General features: G+C 43.1%; 1 protein-coding gene across 5 annotated transcripts in view; it reads right to left on the bottom strand.

Moving 5' to 3' along the window:
- Positions 1 to 25,909, bottom strand: part of LOC137420911 (heat shock 70 kDa protein 12B) — a 134,067-nt gene that overhangs the window by 61,736 nt on the left and 46,422 nt on the right. For 4 of the 5 annotated variants that reach the window (XR_013622455.1, XM_078772193.1, XM_078772195.1 and 1 more), the window contains 6 exons: positions 22,614 to 22,705; positions 13,475 to 13,596; positions 13,008 to 13,194; positions 6,225 to 6,329; positions 5,215 to 5,331; positions 2,098 to 2,260 (listed from right to left, as the gene is read on the bottom strand). Coding sequence is in view for 4 of the 5 variants with exons in the window: in XM_078772193.1 (XP_078628319.1) it covers positions 2,098 to 2,260; positions 5,215 to 5,331; positions 6,225 to 6,329; positions 13,008 to 13,194; positions 13,475 to 13,596; positions 22,614 to 22,705 (786 nt within the window). In the remaining variant the exon portion in view is untranslated. Of the gene's footprint in view, positions 1 to 2,097; positions 2,261 to 5,214; positions 5,332 to 6,224; positions 6,330 to 13,007; positions 13,195 to 13,474; positions 13,597 to 22,613; positions 22,706 to 24,455; positions 24,671 to 25,909 lie in introns of those variants that run through there. The other variant, XM_078772194.1, reaches the window with a different exon arrangement.

Here is a 25,909-nt window from a genome sequence, read left to right as displayed (position 1 = left end):
TCTCCCGTACAAAGAGCTGCATCAAAATGTTGGGCAATCTGTCAGGCAACTCCTCATTACCCATTTCTTCAGCCTTGCTCCCTCCACCTCACTCCCTCCCTCCACGCTACATGACCAAAAGTATGCGGACACCCCTTCTAATTAGTGGATTTGGCTATTTCAGCCACCTCCATTGCTGACAGGTATATACTGTATTATCAAGCACACAGCCATGCAATCTCCATAGACAAACATTGGCAGCAGAATGGGCCAAAATGAAGAGCTCAGTGACTTTCAATGTGGCACCGTCACAGGATGCCACCTTACCAACAAGTCAGTTTATCAAATTTCTGCCCTGCTAGAGCTGCCCTGGTCAACTGTAAGTGCTGTTATTGTGAAGTGGAAAGGTCTAGGAGCAACAACAGTTCAGCCGCGAAGTGGTAGGCCACACAAGCTCACAAAACTGGACCGCCAAGTGCTGAAGCAAGTAGCGTGTAAAAATTGTCTGTGCTCGGTTGTAACACTCACTACCGAGTTCCAAACTACCTCTGGAAGCAACGTCAGCACATCAACTGTTCGTCAGGAGCTTCATGAAATGGGTTTTCATGGCCGAGCAGCCACACACAAGCCAAAGATCACCATGCGCAATGCCAAGCATCGGCAGGAGTGGTGTGAAGCTCGCCGCCATTGGACTCTAGAGCAGTGGAAACGCGTTCTCTGGAGTGAAGAATCACGCTTCACCATCTGGCAGTCCGACGGACAAATCTGGGTTTGGCGGATGCCAGGAGAACACCACCTGCACGATTGCATAGTGCCAACTGTAAAGTTTGGTGGAGGAGGAATAATGGTCTGGGGCTGTTTTTCATGGTTCGGGATAGGCCCCTTAGTTCCAGTCAAGGGAAATCTTAACGCTATAGTATACATTGACATTCTAGACGATTGTGTGCTTCCAACTTTGTGGCAACAGTTTGGGGAAGGCTCTTTCTTGTTTCAGCATGACAATAGCCCTGTGTCCAAAGTAAGGTCCATACAGAAATGGTTTGTCGAGATCGGTGTGGAAAAACTTGATTGAACTGCACATAGCCCTGACCAAAACCCCATCGACCACCTTTGGGATGAATTGGAACGCCGACTGCGAGCCAGGCCTCATCGCCAAACATCAGGGCCCGACCTCACTAATGCTCTTGTGGCTGAATGGAAGCAAATCCCCGCAGAAATGTTCCAACATCTAGTGGAAAGCCTTCCCAGACGAGTGAAGGCTGCTATAGCAGCTAAGGGGGAGGGGGGGCGGGGGGGGGGGGGGGGGACCAACTCCATATTAATGCCCATGATTTTGGAATGAGATGTTCGATGAGCGGGTATCCACATACTTTTGGTCATGTATGTGCGTGTGTGTGTCTGTGTGTATGTGTATGTGTGTGTGTGTGTGTGTGTGTGTGTGTGTGTGTGTGTGTGTGCGTGCGTGTGTGTGTGTGTGTGTGTCTCCATAACTCCAAAACCATGAAACCTAGCGGCCCATAAAAAAATATTTTAACAAAAGACCCAGTGGATAAAAGAGACCCCAATAACACCGAAAACACAAAAGACCCCAAAGATCCAAAAGACCCAGGGACCCAAAAGACCCAAAGGACACAAAATATCCCAAAGACCCTTAAAATACCGCAAAGACACACACACACACACAAACACACACACACACACACACACACACACACACACACACACACACACACACACACTAAGTTGGATGCTTTCAAACATGGGAGGGCTCTGTTCCACCTTCTAAAATCCACGTATTGAGATAACCAACGACACACACAAACACACACAAAAACACACACACACACACACACACACACACACACACACACACACACACACACACACACACACACACACACACACACACACACACACACACACACACACACACACACACACACACACTTGTTTGGCATGTCTTGGACTATTGTGAGCATCTCATTTGAATAACGTTTTGAACATCCATCACCCTGTATTTTATGCCAACACATCATCTTACAACGTAATCTATGTGTATTGCAGAAAGCTCAGGTCACCCACCATGTGTGGTCACCCACCATGGTCACCCAAACCCACCGTTTGGAAGGTTTGCATCAGCGAAGTTGGTGCCTCCCATTCCACCACCCAGCGAGATGTCTGCCAGCTGACTGATCCGGAGCTTGCGGCAATAGATTGAAGCTGCTTCAGGTTCAAGTGCAATCAGCAGCTGTTCTGGAAATTGGGATGAAGCTATTCCTGCCTGAATAGGAGCAACAGGGTGTTCCAACTTCAATCCAAGGCAATTTGCAGAGGAAACAATTATAATTGGGCCCATCATGACTGTGGCATATCTTAATTGATCTTTTTCACAAAATTACTTTTCACAAATTATATATCTATTTGCTCTATTATTTTCAGGGAATTCCCGGAGTAAGAAGTGAAATCCCTTTGTGTTGATGAAAATGTTTGCAAATCCACGTGATTATGTTTATTGCTCCTTTTGGAAGGTGGAGTAGAGTGCTGGTGATCTGCCCGATGGATATGTGATGAATTTGGGTATTTACTGTCATCTCATTATCTATCCTTTTCATGTTGTAAAAGTTTTAAACCTGAAACACTTCTCTTTCACCAAAAGTTTGTTGAAAGAATGTAATTCAATTATATTAAGGAAAATGAATTATTATTTAATTATTAAATTATCAATTATTATTTAAATGACAAAATGGAAATTTAGAAAGGAAATTACAGCAGAGGTTCAGGTGAAAGGAGCTGGGCTGACATAATTCCACCATTTTTGCATATGAAATATTGAGATTACCGCTTTCAGATCAAATTTATGCAACATAAGATAACCTTTCAACATGTAAACAAAAAATTTCAATTTATATATTTTTTTATTTAAATAATTGTGCATTATTTAATTTTCAAGCATAACCAATGAAATGCACAAACTCAGGATGAAAGAAGTTTCACAAACCTCAGCGGATGGTCGGATTCACAAGGCTTGGCCCGAAAGCCAAGTCCATCTTCTTAAGTTTTCTGCTATTTTAGGTTATTTTGTTATATATTTTATTGTGTTTGATTATGTGTGTTTGTTTATTCCTTTTACTTATTTTGATATTTTCACTAATGTAATTTTATATTTATTAAATTTATTAATGTTATTTTGTGAGATTATTATTATTTTTATATACATTTGTAAGTTTTATGAAATACTTTTATTATGGTAAACTTGACAAATTTCAGTCTTCGAAATGCCGTGTCCAGTGTTTATTTATTTCGATAAACCGAAATGAATGAATGAATGAATAAAAAAGGTCCATTTGCATAAACAATGATTGGAATGCCTGTGAGGCCTCGATTGGTACAGCCTCATAGTCTGCCAACGTCTATCGTACGGATTGTACGGCGTGTTCCTCGGTAAGGAAAGGATTGGACTTCTCCTTTGAAAGATGCAGTTCAGGAGTATGTCAAGGTGTACTGAGTGTCCATGTCGATCTGATCCATAGCTTGGCAATGTTAGTGCTGGCCTGGGAAGCTAATGGTTCAAAGGCACACTAGTGTCAGTGAAGGCATGGGTTCAAACATAAATGAGAAAGGATGGTCGAGAGGCAGTTGCTGATGTCTATGGGCCTTGATGTGGACCAGATACAATGGGTGATTGATCTCCGTTTGGTGTTACTGCCAACCAATAAAATAGAAATGAATGTGAACCCACCAGCGACCCCTCCATGTTCTTCCAGGTATGACTCGGGTCACTTATTGGGCAGAGATGGTTTCCGAATCAAGAGCATGTCGAGTTGTCTTCACTTTTCAAAATCTGATTGCTATGAGCATCATCAATGGAATGAAAGCAAGAGGGATGTTGCTTTTCCATGGAGGAGGGACAAGGATGGAATTACGAAGAAGATGACAAAATACTGAATTGAAATCTGTGCAGACACTATATTTTTACTCTACGACAATTTGTCCATCACAACTTTACTGCATACAAATGCAGATTCCTTTGCAGGACTGATGATGATGTTGAGTCTCCCCGGGCAACGATGGCATTGCCTTTCTATGGCTGGTACACACGGGTAAGTGTGTGGTATAGACAGGGGGTTGCCACTCCTCTCCGTCCCTCTGCTGGCCGTTGGAGAATTCACCCTCTTCCACTCATGCTGTTGGAGTCAACTGGACTCCCATCCACCAGATGTGCAGAGACATCTGCCATTTAAACGGCATGGCTGCGGACCGTTACCCTGGTAAGGGGGGCTGACAGGTACTACACCTTGCCCACAGGTGACCTGGGGTTATGCAAGGCAGGGGCATCCATCTTCCTGAGGTATCAGAAGACACTCGCATACCCGACTGCATGACTACATGCTCCACGATGCAGCACCACAGCTGGCACTACACGAGAACAGAAATTTTAGTTGGAATTATTTTCTACCAAGAATTGATCGAGCAAGTGACCTCGGCCAGATAATTCCTGGCACATACTATTCAGGCAAGATGTTCCGTTAAACTGTCAGCCCAGCTGCCCGTGCTCGCTTTTGGAAGCAAACATACCATGGTTATGTCTCGGTAGAGTAGATTGTTTTTCTCCACTCCTGGCTGTCGGCTGCATCACCAGTCTCTGTTCCATCAGCATAAGGCGAGCGATAAAAAGGATGTTTTGTGATTTGATAAATGCATTGTCACTCAAATTGAAGTGCCCGTTCCTTTAGGAGTGGTGCTTTGATGGGAAAATATAATGGAGTTTAATGATGTTTTGAGTACACAGGCATCAATAATATGAGACTTATTTTTAGGGTTGCTACTTGAATTTTTATTTTTATTACTTCCAGATATCTGCAGGGCAGAGGGATTGACCTGAGTGGCAGTTACCCCGGTGGTATGTTGACTGAAGAAAAATGAATTCCCTTCCATCACGAGGCACACTATTCCGGCACTTTATGAAGTAATGCATTCTACGGGGCACTGCAAACTAAGTTTCCATTGAACAAGCTGTGAAAGTGTTTCCGGAAAAAGCTCAGCAATCAGAGTGAAGTCACCAAAGGTCGGTCATTTTGTTCTTTCTTACACACTCAGACTCCTCCATCAACAGAAATACAATTTTCGCTTCGCTATTATCAATCACCCTGGTGGCTTCTGCTTTTCAGCGCTCTGGCTCTAAAGGTAAGGCTCATTTGGTGGACACATTTGAGGTTTGAGGTTTACAATCCGTACCTTGTATGCGGCTTCTCGCATAAACTGCTTGGCTGATTGTTTCCATATTGCAGGCACCGTAACGACCCATCTCACCTCCATGGGTTCGACATCCACTGTCGACTGTTCGGAGAGCTCCTGTAGATGGCATTCTTCAGGTTAATTTCTCATTTATTTATTTCTTTAGCCATGGAAATCATAGTATGTATTAATAAGCGGCGAGCGGGTGTTGGAGATCAAAAAAAAAAAATTACACCAAATTTACATGCATAGTGTACTATATATATATATACACACATATATATATATATATGTGTGTGTATATATATATATGGGTTCAAACCCATATTTATATATACATATACAATATAAATTGTATATGTATATATAAATAATTTATTTATTTATATACACATACAATTATACATATATACAAATAAATAAATATACATATATATATATATATATATATATAAATACATATACTGTATATATATATATATATATATATATATATATATATATATATATATATATATATATATATAAATACATATACTGTATATATATATATATATATATATATATATATATGTATATTTATGTATATGTATGTTTATAGATATAGATATATATATATATATATATATATATATATTTATATATATATATATATATATATATATATATATATATATAAATATATATAAATATATATAAATATATATAAATATATATATATATATATATATATATATATATCTATAAACATACATATACATAAATAAACATATATATATATATATATATATATATATATATATATATTTATACATAGTCCCTTAAGTAGGTGTTTTATAGTGGTACTATAACAACTATATAGGTGTTGTATCAATGTATGGATCAAAGTTTTATTTCCTAACATTACATGAAAAACGATGCAAAAACATTTTCTTCTGTCAATGCTACAAATTACCACCCTTCCTGTACAGTGTACATCAGTAAGCAGACGTCCAGAGGAGGATTGTCACCTGCAGCGCACGCTCCCTGAAGAACCTCAGTGCATGAGCAAAGATGTCCAAAGCTCTGAGACTCTTGCCATTGGCTGCCTCCAGCTCCGTTTCCAAGGTGATGACCTACAAGCACACAACGATGCAAGTGAAGGTCACCTGAGTGCTTCCTAATTCCGGCATTCCAGCAGTCTATCTATTATTCATAGGATAACATGCGATTATCTTGCAAAGTCACGATCCCTCCTTCCCATTCATCCACCACTAGGAATTCCAAGTACTGTATCTTTGCTTTAAGTGGATATGTCAACGTCTCCAGTGGTTCAAGATGGAGGTGTTGCTTCTTGGAAAAGCTTATGATATATCACCCACATGTTATTTGGAGTCCAAAGGAAGCTAACACATACTAGCAAAGAAGAGCTCCAGTCGCATTCCTTTGCAAACTACAGAAGAAGAGCATGTGATCCTCTAACGGGAAGTTAGACAGTGGAAGGTTTTTTAAAGAAATAAGGAAGGAGATAAGAAAGCTTGTCCTCCGCTTGATGTGTGAATATATGAAAATGTCCTAGAGTAAGGACCGGTCACACGAGCAATCCGTAAGGACATCTGAAAGGAAAAACGAAGGAAGTGTGAGGTCCAGATCAGCCGTACATGTCAAAATGGTCTCTTCTTTTGTTGGATTTGTTATTCTTTGATATAAAATTCTATCAAATATCTTCTACCATGCAGCACTAAATAACGAGGTTTTGAAAAATAAATGCCCGTTTCGCCATGATGTAAGAGTTGCTAATTTATTGAAAGGAAACAGGTGGTAAATGTGAGCTTGCGCAGGAATGGAATGCAAGTCTCAAGCGGTCTTTGACAAATCACTTCCATTTCATCGCTTGGCTCTGAGGAAAATGATATTTATAAAATTCCGTTGTCCAGAGCCTTCTTAGTCAGGTTGGTCTCTTGACTGCCAGTGGTAGCATGTAACCCAGTGCTACCTGCCGCATGGTTGGGCTATCGGCGACTTAACCGACTACCCTCACTGGCTTGCCAGTGGGGAAGGAGACTGTGACACTCCGCAGGACTAAAAACAACACATGTTAAAGGGTGGATGAGCTCCCTTCAGGAGCCAACGGCCATCCAGTAAGGAGTTGGTGTCTCCTAAAAAAACACCAATCCGGTTGGCCCGGTTTTTTAGGTAGTATGTTGTCGACAGAAACCGCTCAGGGTAGTACTTCCGTTCAGACTTAGGAGTGTTAACGTGGTGCCTGGAACCATCTTACATTCTCCGTGTCAGAATTGCTGGTCTTACTTTCTGTCTCACTCAAACTATGGCTACCGGGCTAGCTTCAACCTCATACAACAAACAAATAAACATTATACACTTTTCTTACTCATTTTCACTCATTCCCTTTACATTCTCTCTCTCTCTTATTTCTCTTTATGCAGTTATTTTATTTAAGGCCTGGCCTCGATGAGGACTATACAGTCTGTGACTGGAGCCTTCTACATAAAAAAAACAAGATTGAAAGACTAACAACGGCGTAGCCAGGCCTGTTTGATACTTTAGGTGACGAGGATAGTATGACCTGGGTTCGGGATACCAGTTAGCAAATAAAGTAAGTATTAAATTTTTTTTGAAGTACTGTAAGTCTCTAAGCTGTCTGTCACCATGGAAGTGAAGAGATTGTGAGTGAGACACTGGTTTATTCAATACGTTTCAAATCAACAATAAACCAACCATACACCGCTTCAATAAAGTAACTTTGCAGTCACGGCAAAGGGATTGCAGTGTTATGATTATATTTAGTATATTTTTATTATTAACGATATTATTATTATTAAGAAAAGGATAATACTGTATTAAGAAACTTGGACAAATTTGTCCGAAGCGGCCTGAAGGTTAAGCATGAAGCCTAAGGCCTATACGTACTGTGTCATTGGAAGACCTGTAGCGCCTATGCTTTCGATATTTGATGATCATTTTAACAATCGGTTTGTTTGTGTTTCACACTGAATGAAAAATGTAAAGGAAGAGTATGCAGATTGTGATACATAACAGGTTCAACAATATGTCCGGCCTGAACGGCATAGGAATCAAAATGGCGGTTTGTGGAGTTGGCAGTCGTACTGCCGTAAAACCATCACATCACCCCTGTCATGTGACCAGATCCTCAGTTCTGATTGGTGTACGTTTGTGGAGACATACATACATACAGACAGACAAACACTGCTCGAGATGGCTTTGCCCTATTGGCTACGCCGTAAAAAGTTACATGGGGGTATTTTGATGAAAAACTCAAAATTGATCACTTAGCGCTTTACATCACAAAAACTTTAGTGTGGTCCAGCAGGAAAAATATGCATATAGTACAGTATGTCCCAAAAAATATTTTCAGGTGTACAGTGTATCCCAGAAAACATGTCACTTTGTGGAAATATCACCAATTTAGTACAGTACTATATAATAATGGGAGTTCCCTTACAAGGAAATTGGTTGCAGGAGGAGGGAATTAGGCCCATCAAAACCTGCGCTATTATTACTACCAACCTATGGTTGTTTGTCCATGCTTCTTTTTTTTTTTTGTATACAGAGTCGAGGCTTGTATAAGAGCTACCACATTAAACACGAAAATATGCACGGGCACTTAAAGCAAACAATAAAGGGAGCGGGAGACAAGAGGGGGAGAGAGAGGAAAGCATACAAGCACAACAACAGTATAGACTAGCAGCATTTAGCTCTAAAAATGGACATACACCTACCGGAGGTATAACAAGTTGAAAGTGGTATCAACTTGAAGCTTAGGCTCTCTAGTTTCCATAAATGATGTTTACTTTACAAAATAGCTGCACAACATGTTCCTTTAATCACTTTTCTGCCCTAAACACACCTGAAAAGAGTACCTCCAAGAACATTCAAATTGTTTGATTCAGGTGAGGACAAATCACAATTAAGCCACATATACTGATGTTTTCCTGGCGAAAATACTATGCAGACGTATTCTGTAGCTGTTTTGGGGCTGTATTTATTATCAGGGGGTCGGCCATCCCCAAAAAATTACATTTTGACCCTTCAGATTTTTGTTGGAATTTCCTTCCTGATTATCTGTTAAAAGGTATAACAACGTGGTTGTTGACTTCAAATGGTGTCACTGTTGTCTGCTTTCTAGAAAGTGTACGGAGAGTACTCAGAGGCCTTCCGGCAACTGTTTGAAAACAAGTCAGAAAGAAATGTACATTAGGAGCTTAGCCCATCAAGGATGTCAAGGGACAAGTCAGATGTGACCGCCACAAAAGATTACATAATTAGCCACTGCCAGAACCCCGTCGATTTGGACAGCATCCCTCAGGAGCTAATCAACATTACTACTGGGCAGATTGCGACCAAAGCTGTTGAGGAATCTCTGACATCAATTCCAGAAAGAGGAAAGACCATCGTCGCCAACTTCATTGCTGAACAGCTAATGGATGGAGAAGCCAAGAGCTTTTGGGATACTACTCCCAAAGCTACGGTGGTGAACTTTGCGAGCATGAAGAAGGTATTGACTTTTGACAAGGAGAGGAAAATGGTCCTTGATCCAGAGGTACTGTTCCGTCGCTTTTGTCATTTGAGTTGACCCCAGTTCCACCTCCACTGTTCCATGATGATGGAACCATGAGAAAAGCCACAAAATCAGATCTAGCACACAAGCTGGAAGAAAACGTTCCGCAATAAACTGAACTGAAATCCAAGGGTCACACCCCAACAGCATACATCATTGATGGCATGAGCTTTGTCCAAGGTATGAATTAATCACAATTCAAAACCTTTGATGACCTCGGAGAAATAGTAGTCAAGAAGTTGATCACATTGTACGGAAATCCGAACCTTGATATTGAGAGGCTAGTGTTGGTGTTTGACCGTTATGACGTGAGTTCAAGTATCAAAGGCAAAGAAAGTCAGCGACGTGGAGACATAGGTGCTGATGGTTCCTCTCACAGGATCATGGGAAACAGACAAGTTCCCAACTGCAGGCAGTTTCTCAAGCCATGACAGAACAAAGCAGCCCTCATTCACTTTTTTTTTTTTGTTGTTGTTGCATACAAGATCGAGGCTCCTGTAAGAGCTAACATTAATGACAAAAAAATAAACAAAAAAAACGGACACATAAGACGAAATAAAGGGAGCGGCAGACAAGATGGGGAGAGAGGAGGAAGCACACAAGTACAACATTTGAGAGCAGCGACATTGGGAGATCTGTGGGAGGTAGAGGACTTGGGGGGAGGAGGCATGGGAAGGGGGTTGGGGGTGGGAGAGGTAAAAAGAACAAAAAAAAAAGACATGGACACTGCCAGCACTTCCAGGAAAGAAGTCGGTATCTCAGAAAAGTGGATCTGGGGTGAATTAACAGGGGTAGAAAAGATAAAGGTATTGGATGGGGGAAGATAAGAGATGGTGGGGAACAGCTGTTTTAAAGACCTGGAGGGATGAGTGGGATTGAAGAGAGTGAGGGAGTTTGTTCCATTGGCGGGAGAAAAGAGGAATGAAAGAGTAAAGGTGAGCAGAGAGTCTTGATTTTGGCAGTTTCACCAGAAGAGGGTTGCAGGCAGATCTTGTGTGACCTGTAGGAGTACTTGGGGGACAGCGCACAGACAGGGCTGGGGGGGGGGGGGGGAGCTAGGCCAGAGAGGAGTCGGTGGAAGACAGAAAGACCACCAACCTGTCTGCGGTGAGTAAGTGAAAGGCCCTCACAATCGGCTTCATCGCGGGAGATTCCAATGATTCTGAAAGCTTTGGTTTCAACAACGTGAAGCCGAGTGAGGTGTGAGGCAGAAGCACCAGCCCAGAGGGGAGAGCAGTATTCCATTGAGCTGCGGAAGAAAGCCTGGTATGTGGTGAGGAGCCCAGGTGTGCCAAGGAAGGACTTCGCACGACGGATAATGCCCAGTCGACAACTGGCTTTGGAGGCCAGCTTGGAAATGTGTTTTTCCCAGGAAAGATCATGGCAGATTGTGAGACCCAAGAGATTGAGTGACAGAACTTCTTGGAGAGGATTGTTGAGAAAGTAGATGGGAGGGTTGTCCAGACGGTCTTTTCGAAGAGACATAGTTAAAGTTTGAGATTTGTCAGGATCTGATTAAAGACATGTTCCACTTGTTTGACTAGTCTGTGATTTTGACCACATCTGCAGAGAGTGAGAAGGCTGTGGACTGCCGATCTGAGGGATGAGGAATGGAGCAGCAAAGAGTGGAGTCATCAGCAAAGTGATAGAGAGGATTTTCCAGAGAGTCAGACAGATCATTGATGAAGACCAGAAAAAGCACAGGGCCCAGAACACTGCCTTGGGGAACTCCAGCATGAACAGGAAGGGGAGATGAGAGAAATCCATTCAGGACCACACGTTGACTACGACCAGAGAGGAAGTCCGCAGGGCTATGCATGGAGATTTCCATGGATAACGTAAGAGGAGAGTTTGGTGAGCAGAGCGGGGTGCCAGACCGTATCGAAGGTACGTGATATGTCGAGGGAGACAGCTCTGATTTTCTGTTTGGCATTGAGGACCTCCATCCATTGTTGAGACAGCAGAAGCAGCATGTCCAGAGTAGAGTGACCAGGTCTGAATCCAAATTGATGATCGGGGATCAAGCCATTGGAGAAGAGGAAGGATTTGATATCTGAAGCAATGATGGATTCCATGACCTTGCTGATGAATGGGAGCAGGCTGATTTGTCTGTAGTTGCAAGGATCTGTTTTTGCATCTTTTTTTGTGTAAAGCGGTAATGTTTGCTGATTTCCAAGCTGATGGCAGATGACCTTGAGCAAAGAAGAGGGTGAAGAGAACAGAGAGAGGGAGTGAAAGAGCGGCAGAGCAGAATTTCAGGACCCGTGGGTGGATGCCGTCTGGTCCAGTTGCAGAATCAGAGTCGAGGTTTGACAGAAACTTCTCCACCTTGTCAGGATAGGACACAGAGTCCAGGATCAGCTGGTTTCGACTGGGTAAGGTGGGTACAGAGAGCGATGGGTTTGGGACACAAGATTTGGAGGCAAACACAAAGTAGTGAAACTTCATCCTTTCTAAAATGCTGAGTGTAAAGCAAGTTAGCAGTAAGTACTCTGCCAAGGGTTCTACGTACTCGGCAGCACATATAACGTCTTTGGTATGAATCGGGTGTGTTTGAACTGCCGATACTCTAACCATTATGCCACCAATTCTAGTAAATAGTAGGCCTATGATATTTAAAAGCAAGGCCATGTGAGAGCAAATTGTAAATATGGACAATTAATGGGGCTGACTTGTCAACATGACAACATCCATATCAGTGATTGGAGACCTACTCACCATATCCCTCCAGTGAGTATGCTCAAAGCTCTATGCACGTACCCTCTCCCTCCCATTACTTTAATCTTACCTCCTCCCAACCATATTCCCCTCCTCTTTATTCTTCCACAACCCCTACCTTCCCTTTCTCCTCCATAAACCCTCCCTCACAGCCTCTTGAAGGTTCACAAGTGGAAAGATTTGACAACATTATCACAGCCTCCCATGAAATCCATAAATAGGATGCTTCCAGTGATTTAGCACACTGATTGTCATATATTTAGGGGAAAAGAGGGAAAAAAATGTTCACCCGTATATGTACATTACACTCAACAACTGATGTGCATCAAACCGTGTGGGAAGGTGTGTGCAACTCCACATTGGTCATGATCGACTTTAGAAAACGCTTTCTCAGAATTCTCATTTTGGGTCATTATTTCCTCCACATATAGTGGCCATGATGGTGTAACCAATGTCAGTCCATAGGAAAAACAAAAAATCCATAAGTTGGGCCTACATTATTCTCTTGCAGTTTCATTTTAAAGTTGTTGAAGAAAAACCAGCTCTCTGTGTCCCGTGGCTCCAGGTCATGGTAGGCATCCCTGGCAGTGTATCCCATACTGTGGAAACTTTCATCTGGGGAGAGCAGGAGTGCTGTTGGCATTTTCTGGTTGGACACTCCAGGATCTCCACCTTCCCACATCCTGCGCACACACCGTGAGCCAGTATGCTCAAAACGTACAATTTATAATAAGGAGCAATTTGACAATCAAAAACCTCGAATGAGCCGGGTCCTATATGCCTCTCCCCTTTTGTCTTTAATCTCACAAACACAAGGGCAATTGGTGTTACCCCTTTTGCTCCTTTCGCAATGGCATGGACCCCAATCATCTGATTTGGACCGTTGAGCATTTCTTTCATCAAACCTTTTGAATTTCCCTCGGAACATTTCCCCAAAAAGTATCCAGCACTATATGACCTCACCTCATCATGTAGATGGTTCCTGGGTCACGTGTGAAGCTGTAAGCATAACCGCTGGACGTCGTCCCCAAGTCAATGGCCACGACAACGCCGAAGGCTCGCTCGGAATCAGAAATGGTAGGTTTCTGCAACACAACAGAAATCTCATTGGTTGCACTGTTGCTCGGTTGTTGCAGACGTACTTTCTGGGTACTCCACAAGCATCTCAAACCATAACAAGATACACAATATACAGAAGCTACACAAAATGCAATATCAAAGCCAATGGAAGGAATCGACAGAATGTTGATTGAAGTACGATAACCACCATTGGAAATTGCTGCCATTTCGTGATCTCACCCTTTATCAGAGCTAAAAAGCCCGCTCCGAGGAAGGGTTAACATCCACCGAAGGTGGACGGAGGTTATGTTTTCACCCCTGTCTGTTTGTCTGTGAGCAGGATATCCCAAAAATGTTGTGGATGGATTCAGACAAAATTTAGTGGACAGGTTGGGTGTGTGACAGGGAGGAAGTGATTAGATTTTGGTGAATATCCGAATCCGGATACTCTAATTTTTAAGTGATTTTTCACCATTGTGTACTTGATGGGGCCAAAAACGACACATAACATGATATCGACATGAGCAAAGATATCGACATATAACATGATAGCCATATAACATGATATCGACCCCACCTCCCCCCAAGTCCTCCCGATGTCCCTGCTCTCAAATGTTGTGTTTGTGTCCTTCCCCCTCTCTCCCCATCTTGTCTGCCGCTCCCCTTGTTTTTTGTGTTTCGGTTTGTCTTTTTGTGTGATTAATGTTAGCTCTTTCACGAGCCTCGATCTTGTATACAAAAAAAAAAAAAAAAAAAATCTCGAAAAGTTATGAACAGAGTATGACAAAACCTGGAGGATGAGTTGGGCAGATGACAAGAACAAGCCGATTAGATTTTAGTTCAGGTACGGATGCAGATCCGGGTTATCCGGCTACAAATCGTAAACTGTTCAGCTTGGCACAGGTATGCACCCTACCAGTTCTAGTTTTATATGAAACATCTCTCCCACTAAGTCATGATTGCAGAAAGAACATTGCATTTCACAACTCTAATCTGTGATATAGTACTTGGCTTGATTTCCTTTATCCTTGATGACGGCTTGCCACCTCCTGAGGACGGAGATTGGATTACGGATTCATTTGAAGTAATATCCTCGATCACGACCCATATCAAAGTGGTCTGAAGCTCAATCGTGCTCCTTGGTGTCTTTCCAGCCAATCGTGTGCTTACAATGTCGCAGAAGTTTGAACTTGGGTTGATATCAGTGCTGTTTCCAGACCAAGACAGGGCATCAGTGCTGGCATCATGCGGCTAGTCTTTCACCTATAGATCTGGAGAGTGTGCCTCAATTGTGTTGAAAAGATGTCAACATGGAATAAAAATAGTACGATTAGCATAAACACCATCCACCTTTGGTGGTAGAGGAAATAACAAGGCTTAAACTTATTGAAAATGACTTCATAGCTCTCAGCATTTTAGCCATTTGACAGGGAGCAGAATTATGCTGGAGAAATTACTTTTCAACCCTTCCAAAGTGATGTCAGATAGTAGATTTTAACTGCTCTTCCCAGATTTGGATGCAATCCTGAGTTTTCATTGTACAGTACCAGTAAAAAGTTAAACGCAACCCACATCATTGCTGGAAATACATCCCCACACCAATCAATCCTGTGTATATTATACAGTACTCCTCATTCAGTAAGGGTGGATTTCTTCTTCATGTTATGAAATGAACATCAATGTATGGGATGAACTTTGACTGGACTGAGAGTATAACTGAGCCCCACTGACCTCCTCTTCAATCCACATGTTTCAGAGCCCTTTTCTGTTACACCATCCTCGATTAATTAATCATTATCAGAAAGGGCCTATGAGCTTGGACACCAATATCAACAAGGTTAATTCATAGACAGCACAGCTTCTCACATTCACTCCAGAATGATCCTCCCAGGCCTACTTCAGATCAGTTGATGATGCTATTGTGAGGGTGGGTGAGAGGTGGGTGGGATATAGACAAATGCAAGAAGGAAAGGAGAAAGAACACAAATAAATCAAGTAACAACGGAGCAGAATGGGAAAGAATCAGGGTGTGTAGAAGAGATTGCGAATGCACATGGGTGAGTGCATGAGGTAACTCGATGGTATTCACAGAATGCTTACCCCATGCAGTCTTGAGAAAGACTTGGTGCGAGTTAACCTTTCTGTTTTTTAAGGTTTTTTTTTTTTCTTTGATCCAATATGGCTGCAAACGAGTGACTGATAATGTCACTTTTATCAAACTATATTTTCCACGGGTAGTTGATCAATTAGTTAAAGTTTCGCATTGGTCAGTTAAGCAGTTTCAAAGAAGATCTTCAAAGATTTTGGCTTAAATCCAATATGGCTGCCCAGCCATCTGACCTATGACATCATAAATTTACCCTCTGGCTCCAATAGGGTAGGGGATAGTGTGTGAAGTGTGTGAAGTGTGCTCCAATAGTGTGTGAAGTTTTGTATTGATCGGATAAGGGTCATTTTTCTATCCCAGATGGCGGCCAAGCCACAAGACCTATGACATCATCATTTTCACACTATATGCAGCAATGGTGTTAAATGATATTTTAAAAGTTTTGCTTCAATAGGTTTAGCTGTTTCAGAAAAAAATTCCCTTTGATCCAACATGGCTTCCAGAACCATGTGACCTATGCTTTATTCGTGAACGCTATGGTATCCCCAAAGCTTGGGGAACATGTGTGTGAAGTTCCCCTCAATCTGTCCAGCTTTACTGGAGAAGATTTTTAAAGCTATAGGTTCAATCCAATATGACTGCCAGACCATGCGACCTGTGATTTATTCATGGAACATCCTATATTCCCCAAGGCTAGCAGATCATGTGCATGAAGTTTTGCATTGATCAGGTCAGCCGTTCTGGAGAAGAAAATTTTAAGTTTTTTACGTTAATTTCAACATGGCTGCCAAACCACGTGACCCACGTGAATCAATTTAATTATGTTGACCAAATTCTCCCTAAACTATTTTACCCTTAAAAAAATTTCATACTGATCGGATCAAGCATTGCACTTGTCGAATTATGACGTCATAATGAGTACACCAATTTCGTCATCATTAATATATCTTATTCCTCTTGGGGCATACTTGACAATGAGCCACGTTTAAATTTTTTCCCATGGAGAGGTTGTGGAGATACAGAGGTGCAACGTTTTTCCAAGATGGTGCGTGTGAAGTGTGCTCGTATGACGTATGACGTCATAATTATCAGTAAAAAATTCCACCAGAGGAGGCGCTCCTCGAATTTCATGTCAATCGGACCAACGTTTGCAGATTAAAAAAAATTATGCAGACACATACGTATGACATACTTAGTATGTATGCAACTGATCGCTTAACTCCGCCTTTTGCTTTGCGAGCACAGGGTAAAGATGGGGAGCGAATTTGAAACCTGATGGGAGGAGGATGACACAATGGACACAGGGAGACTATTCCACAATTAGAAGCACAAGGAGACGAATTAATGCAGGTGGGCATCAAGTCTGGACTTTGGGAAGGTGATAATGGATGACCTGGTGTGGCTTGGGGAGGACAGAAAGAGCAAGGCCAGATGTAAGCTTGTGCGAGTATAAAATAGAGTGCCCATCTTTTCATCGGAGGGAGACCTAAGGAATCAACTTCCTGCCTGGACTTGAGATGCCAATGGTGCAGTAAGCCTTGCTTGTGATCACTTCAAGAGGAGCAAGGGGGAGGCAGAATCTCCAGCACATAGTAGGGAGCAATTCTCCATGAAGCCCCGTATGAAAGCCTTATACACTGTGATAAGATTGATGCTGCTCAGGAACACCTTAGCTCTACAGAGAATACCAAGATGGTGACGGGTCTTTGTTGCTAGCTTATTCATATTATCCTCCCACAAAGGTTTATGGCAGACAAGAAATGAGTTCCAAGGACTGCACCTCTTCTAGTGGCTGTCAAGAGAAGTGGATTGGATAGTTTGATTGGCAATCCTTGTGGAGGGACAGTGTGAGAGCGTGCGACTTGCCGGCGTTATAGCTGACCAGTGGCTTATCTTCTCCGTTCTGACGAAGAGGATGAGTCTGCAGGTCGCATTTCACAAGTGTGATGTATTATTCACCCAGGGTGGAGTCATCAGCAAAACGGTAACGTTGGTTTTCAAGAGAATCAGACAGATCATCGACACACTGTAGATAAAGAACAATTTAGGTCCGAAGGCATTGCCTTGTGGAACCCCAGCCTGAAGGGAAAGATCATGGCAAAGGACACCATCAAGGCCACCCGCTGTTTCTGCTCAAACAGGAAATCAGTCAAACACTTGAGTAGAGAGTATATTTTGTTCCATATTCTGTTCAAGTATATTTTGTTCCATATTCTGTTCAAGTATATTTTGTAAAATATTGCATCAAGCAAAATCCTGGGAATAATGTTAAGGTGTATAGATAGCAGCATTAGCATCTATCAATCCATATTATCATGCCGTTTTTCCATGACCATGTCCAATAACAAAAGCAACTACATACCTCCACCAGGCTGAACAGTTTGTTTTGTATCCCAATGATAGGCTGGGTCTGGATTCAGACTCGAACCAAAATCTAATCGGCTTGTTCTTGCCACCTAACCAACTCTTCCCCCAAGTTTAGTCATAACTCGTAGATAACTTTTTAAAATATCATGTTGTGTATCGCTTTTCGTCCAATCCTTCAACGGTGAAGAATCACTTCAAAATTTTTCATTCTCGTATCCGAATCCATATTCAGATATTCAACAAAATCGAATCGATTAGTCCTCGTCACACACACAACCTGTCCACCAAGTTTCGTCCAAATCCGTCCACAACTTTTGAAGACATCCTGCTCGTTCGTTTTTGGCCACATCTCCCTATGGTGAAGAATCACTTAAAATATGGTACTAGCCAAATCCGAATCAGGATCTTCACCAAAATCGAATCATTGCGTTGGTGTCACATACGCTACCTATCTGCCAAATTTTGTATGAAGCTGTCCACAACTTTTTGTTGTAGATGGCTTCGATATCTTGTTCACAGACAGACAGACAGACAGAGACATACAAACAAGCAAGCAAACAAACAAACAAGAAGACGTCATGCAGAGCACGATACTTGCAAAATCCACCCCCTCCCACCCCCCCCCCCACCCCCAAAATGGATGCCATTGATCCATCAAATTGTCCATTTCATCCAGATTCAAATTGACGATCCCGATCAAAGCTCGGATTAATCGGATGAAAAGTGACGATTTTTCAAATGAAAATTGATGATTTTAGAAATTTGACGAAGAGTTGACCTTTGACCTTTTCACCGCAAAAATAGTTGGTTTCCCTATTTAGTGACTCAATGTGCAAACGCTGTTCAATTTTCAATTCAATCGGATGAAAATTGACGGTTTTTAAGATGAAAATTGATGATTTTGGAATTTTGACCTAGAGTTGACCTTGGACCTTTAAAAATAGTTGGTTTCCCTATTTAGTGACTTGATATTCAAATGCTGTTCAATTTTAAAGTCAATCGGATGAAAATTGATGGGTTTTCAGATAAAATTGATGATTTTGGAAGTTTGACCTAGAGTTGACCTTTGACATTTTGAGCTCAAAAATAGTTGGTTTCCCTATTTAGTTACTCGATATACAAATGCGGTTCAATTTTCAAGTCAATCGGATGAAAATTGATGGGTTTTCATATGAAAATTGATGACATTGGAAATTTGACCTTTTGACCTCAAAAATAGTTGGTTTCCCTATTTAGTGACTCAATATACAATTGCTGTTCAATTTTCAAGTCAATCGGATGAAAATTGATGGGTTTTCATATGAAAATTGATGACATTGGAAATTTGACCTTTTGACCTCAAAAATAGTTGGTTTCCCTATTTAGTTACTCGATATACAAATGCGGTTCAATTTTCAAGTCAATCGGATGAAAATTGATGGGTTTTCATATGAAAATTGATGACATTGGAAATTTGACCTTTTGACCTCAAAAATAGTTGGTTTCCCTATTTAGTGACTCAATATACAATTGCTGTTCAATTTTAAAGTCAATCGGATTTAAAATGGCGATTTTAGAAATTTGACCTCTAGATGACCTTTGACCTCAAAATCAATAGGCTTCTCAATTGGGACAGACAGACAGACAGAATAACAAACGGAACCGACCAATATACTTGAAAAATCTTCGATTTTGCAAGTAACAGACAAACGGACCCATATGCAATACCTCCTGCGAGGGTAACAAGAGAGCAATCAGAGATTACAGACCCTCAGCAGGACTTGTTTTGAGTGGTAAATAAATGGAAGGATGTACTAAATGAAATGTCGTTGATTGAAAATGATAGATCTAAATCTAGTTGTAAATGTGTAAAGGCCAAAGGTCTGAAAAGTTGTAAATGCCAAATGGTCTGAAGGTTGAAAGGTTGAAAAGGTGAAAGGTTGAAAGGTGAAAATGTCAAAAGGTCTGAAAAGGTCTGAATGGATCTAATGGGTCTAAATGGTATTTGGTATTTAGCTCTTTCACGAGCCTTGATCTTGTATACAAAAAAAGGGTGTAATTTAAGGTCTAAAGGACATAAATTGTTTGGAGGGGTCTAAAGGAATTGTTTGAAGGGGTCTAAAGGGTCTTAAACGTCTAAAAATTGTCTAAAGGTCAAAGGGATCTGCAGGGTATTAAAATATCTGAAAGGTATGAAGGTCTTAAGGGCTGTAGGGGTCCAAAAGGTTTTAGTTTAAACTCAATATTTTCATTCCAAAGAGCATCATTCATCATTCCAATCACAAATTAATACTATAGCATTAATATGTCAAAATATAATGGTAAATCACGATTGTAATGAGATATTATCAAACCAGCGAACCGTCGTCATCTGTTCACTTCTGGATTCGGGAGCAAGATCCGTGTCAATCGCATTTCAAAATCATAATTGTATTGAGGAATTTCTGAAACCTTATACCTACCTTATGACACCTGCTGGGATCCCAAAATGTTCCACAAAAGGTTAATATATTTCCTTTTAGTAAAATATGCAACTGTAATGGTTACTAAACGCTGTCATGTGACCAGATCCTGAGCTCTGATTGGTTGATGTTCGTGAGGGACATACATACATACACACACGCACCGGATGGACACACAAACACTGTTCCAGATGGCTGCACGACAGGCTACGCTGTTAAAAAAAAAAGTGGTCGTTTTGGTGGTGGAAGTGGGTGCAAGTCACATGGTCATCGTTGTGCTGCGGGCTCTGTGAGTTACTAATGAGTGAGATATTAAATAGGGGGGGGGGGGGGAGGGAAACATCGATATTTAACTGCATCTCTCTCAACTTTTATCCATTTCGCATGTAAAAGTTGGGAATTTAGGCGGGGGGGTTTTTTTTGTATACAAGATCGAGGCTCATGTAAGAGCTAATATCAATCACAAAAAAAAAATAACGAACACACAAAACATACAATAAAGGGAGCGAGAGACAAGATGGGGAGAGAGAGGGAAGCACACAAGTACAACAGCAGAGAACAGGGACATCGGGAGATCTGTGGGAGGGAGAGGGCTTTGGTGGGAGGAGGCATGGGTAGGGGAGAGGTGGGAGAGGAATAAAACACATGGACACTGCTAGGACTTCCAGGAAAGAAGTCGGTATTTCAAAAAAGGTGGATCTGGGGTGAATTAACGGGGGTAGAAAAGGTGAAGGTTTTGGATGGGGGAAGACAAGAGATGGTGGTGAACAGCTGTTTTAAAGACCTGGAGGGAGGAGTGGGATTTAAGAGAGTGAGGGAGTTTGCTCCAGAGGCGGGAGAAAAGGGGAATGAAAGAGTGAAGGTGAGCAGAGAGCCTAGATTTTGGCAATTTCACCAGGAGAGGGTTGCTGACAGATCTTGTGCGACCTGTAGGAATATTTGGGGGACAGAACCCAGAGAGAGCTGGGGGGGCAAGGCCGGAGAGGAGTCGGTAGATGACAGAAAGACCAACAACCTGCCTGCGTTGCCGGTTGGTCGCGTCATGTAAAATCAAGACTGTTCCCCCCAAATTGGAATGGTTGGACGGTATGCGAGTGTGTCTTTATACACTGAAACAAAGGAAAAGGACAGTTATTGCTCCCCACTTACCATCAAAGGGTTTACCGCACACACAAACACAAGCATCTGGATTCTGCTGGCTGTCTGTTTTGACAGCAGAGAGAATTGCCTCATACAGAGTTTGGCCAAATCAGCATTAACCGTTCCTTAGGCCTGAGCTCACGCAACAACGTGTGCCCCAGGCAGCCAAAAGCAAACGGTGCCAAAACCACTCAAAACAAGATGTCGATGAGAAAAAAAAGATCCACAATATAGTCTGACTACCTCGAGAGAAAGTTCAACATGATGTCAACACAAACTGACAAAACACAAGATGGTTCACAAAGGTATTCTTGGTTCTTGTCGGTCCACACATACCATAGGACATTGAATAATCAGTGGAGTTTGTGGATCGAAATGGCGGGAGCTTTGACAACGATGTGGGTGAAAGTTCCAATATTGAATCATTGCCAGTAACACTCACCGAGCTGGGAATTCTGTGATCGTTCATTCATTTTGCGTGCAGCCTGTGGCCACTGGTTTGCAACATTGCTGGGAGTCAGCGTGGCCGCGCCTCTGATGCAGTGTATATTAGGATAGGTATTTGTAATGTTCAGGGTCACCTACTCTTCACGAAGGACACTGTGGTATCTTTAACATTCACAAACGAATGCTGGCAGAAGTAACGTCCAGTTTAACGTCCATTGATTGATGAATGACCCACTGACCCAGCCTGTGAAACATTCATTGATTATATTATCGGAATATTTTATTTTATTTATTAATTAAATTTTTTATTTTATTATCTCGTAATTTTTTATTGTTATTTAATTTATTTAATTTCTTTTTATTTATTTCATTTTTATTTTATATATATTTTTTATCATTTTTTTAAACAGGGTTTCCATATATATATATATAATATATATATATATATATATAATATATATATATATATATATAATATATATATATATATATAGATGATCCAGTTCCACCACTCAGTGCTTCTTTACTCTCCTTGACCTACCGCATGCATGCTCGGTGTGAGGGGTGCGATCGAACATCCAGACGGACTCTTCACTTCCCGGCATTTCTCCATCGAAGCCTCCTCAATGGTCTCTGTAAACAATGATTCAGAAGATCAACACTCGATGACATCAATGTGACAAACACCGTATGAATATGCATATTATTCATGAAAGTAGCAATGTCAGACAGCAGTAAAGCCCGATGCTGCTGACAAGCTCGCTTCCAATGGAATGCAACACTATTTCAGTGACAACAGCACAAAACTCTGCCAAAGATATAACCCTCATGATTAAGCATAGAATGGGAAAGGGAAAAGCTCCTCGTCCAAGGATTCGAGCAACAGTTTCTGGAACACCCAATGAACTACTGGGCCAAGTTTGCTTCGCCATCTGTTTCATGTCCAATCCCACTTTGTTTCATTGTAGACCATTGCAATAAACGGACAATCTCAAAAACGGTAACTTTGAGAACGCCTATTGGAGTCACTCGGATAAATACCATAGCATAATACGGATAAATACCATCTGCCCCTCCTCTCTCTCTTCCCCCCTCTCTCTTCTCCCCTCTCTTCCCCCCCCTCTCTCTTCCCCCCCCTCTCTCTCCCCCCCCGCTCTCTTCCCCCCCCCCTCTCTCTCCACCTCCTCCCCTCTCACCCCCTTATCTCTCACTCCTCCTCATCTCTTTCCCCCCCTCTCTCTCCACCCACTCCCCTCTCACCCATTATCTCTCAATCCCCCCTCCTCTCTCTCCCCCCCCCCTCCCTCCACCCGCTCCCCTCTCACCCCCTTATATCTATCTCCCCCTCCTCTATCTCCTCCTCCTCCCCTCTCACCTCCTTATCTCTCACTCCCCCTCCTTTCTCTCCCCTCCTCTCTCTCCACCCCGCTCACCTCTCATCCCCTTATATCTCACTCCCTCTCCTCTCTCTCCTCCCCTCTGTCTCCACCCGCTCCCCTCTCACCTCCTTATCTCTCACTCCCCCTCCTCTCTCTTCCACCCTCTCTCTACACCCGCTCCCCTCTCACCCCCCTAATCTCGATCCCCCCCTCCTCTATCTCCTCCCCCTCTCTCTCCACCCGCTCCCCTCTCACCTCCTTATCTCTCACTCCCTCTCCTCTCTCTCCTCCCTCTGTCTCCACCCGCTCCCCTCTCACCTCCTTATCTCTCACTCCCCCTCCTCTCTCTTCCACCCTCTCTCTCCAGCCGCTCCCCTCTCACCCCCTAATCTCGATCCCCCTCCTCTCTATCTCCTCCCCTCTCTCTCTCCACCCGCTCCCCTCTCCATCCCCTTATCTCTCACTCCTCCTCCGCAGTGTGACGTATAAGCTACATTTCCACTTGAACATCGTGCCATGACCGAGCACTTGCGGCCGTACAAGCGAACACGAGCGATCCTACGTCTGGCCAGTGGCGATTAACATCTGGCACGTTCCTGGACTCCTGGCACATCCACAGTGTTGCTCTCACCATGAAAACGTCATCACGTAATGTACAAGACGTGCTGTACAACGAATGTACATCCAGGGAATGTCGTGTCACGCACGTGGTGTGATGTACCCCATACAGGTAATAACTTAAATACTGTACTGGTGTAAAATACACAGTCTCAGCAGTTAACTGCTAGTGAGCGTGAGACACATTTTCTGCCACCGAGAGCCACCACCAACGCCATAGAAACCGCCAAACCACGAACACACGTGCATTTGAAGGTGGGAGACGACATTGAGGGCTAACAAGATGATAAACGTACAGATGTTGGAAACGGCAAAAATTCGGGACTTCAGAAAGTTTTCCCCAAATATATTTAAAAACAAAAACAAATTTATTAAAAATCACCCACAGCCAACAAGCAGGATACTCAGTATGACGTGGTCAACCCCAATGAACCCTCACTATAGCAAGGCGTTCTCAGAATGATTTCATCATTTAAATTTAACATCTTATATATAACTAGCAAATACCACCCGTTGCTTTACTGATGGGAATAGTAAGAGAGGGGTGGGAGAGAGAGAGAAAGAGAGGGGTTGGGAGAGAGGGAGGGGTTGGGAGAGAGGGAGGGGTTGGGAGAGAGGGAGGGGTTGGGCGAGAGAGAGAGGGTGGGAGAGGAGAGGGTGGGAGAGGGAGAGAAGGGAGAGGGTGGGAGAGGATGGTAGAGGGTGGGAGAGGGAGAGGGTGGAAGAGGAGGGAGAGAGAGAGAGGGTGGGAGAGGGTGAAGAGATGGGAGAGAGGTGGGAGAGAGGGAGAGAGGAGAGGGAGAGAGGAAAGGGAGAGAGGAGAGTGGGAGAGAGGAGAGAGAGGGTGGAAGAGAGGGAGAGAGGGAGAGAGGGAGAGAGGGAGAGAGGGAGAGAGAGAGAGTGGGAGAGGATGGGAGAGGGTGGGTTGGGAGAGAGGGAGAGAGAGAGAGATATTGGGAGAGAGAGAGTGGGAGAGGATGGGAGAGGGTGGGTTGTGAGAGAGGGAGAGAGAGAGAGATTGGGAGAGGGGGTGGGAGAGGGAGAGAAGGGAGAGCTTGGGAGAGGGTGGGAGAGGATGGTAGAGGGTGGGAGAGGGAGAGGGTGGAAGAGATGGAGAGAGGGAGAGAGAGAGGGTGGGAGAGGGTGGAAGAGAGGGAGAGAGGTGGGGAGAGAGGGAGAGAGGAGAGGGAGAGAGGAGAGAGTGGGAGAGTGGGAGAGAGGAGAGAGAGGGTGGAAGAGAGGGAGAGAGGAGAGAGAGAGAGAGAGCGTGGGAGAGGAAGAGAGGAGAGGGAGAGAGGAGAGAGGGGAGAGGGGAGAGGCGAGAGGAGAGACGAGAGAGGAGAGAGGATGGGAGAGGGAGAGGAGAGAGAGGAGGAGCAGATCAGAATATAATGAAAGCAGATTGTAGTTTCAGTAGGGAGGCCCGGATGACACCAAGTTACTGCAACAGTACCGCAGGGCCTAACACAGGTGTGTGGGGTGGGCCCTGAACTTTGTTCTACTGTAGACACATCAATCATTTACTACCCACAGTGTTGTGCGGTACCCTCGGTGTCATCCGGTCCGCCCATTGAATGTGAGATCTTTCATTTATATATTCTGATTTTCTCCCCGCCATCCTCTATCACGCCCCCTTCTCCTCCTCTCTCACGCCCCCTTCTCCTCCTCCTCCTCCTCCTCATCTCTCCCACACCTCTATCTCTCTCTCTCCAACTCCTTTCCCTCCCCATCCTCTCTCTACCCCTCCTCACTCTCTCCTCGTCTGTCTCTCCACGTCCTCTCTCCTCTCTTCCCCTCCTCCTCTCTCTCTCCTTCCCCTCCCTCCACCATCTCCCTACCT

The sequence above is a fragment of the Myxine glutinosa genome, chromosome 2, assembly GCF_964187855.1.
Source record: "Myxine glutinosa chromosome 2, kmMyxGlut1.1, whole genome shotgun sequence".
NCBI lineage: Eukaryota > Metazoa > Chordata > Myxini > Myxiniformes > Myxinidae > Myxine > Myxine glutinosa.
Note: the sequence above shows the minus strand (reverse complement) of the source record. Positions and strands in the feature narration are given on the sequence as shown.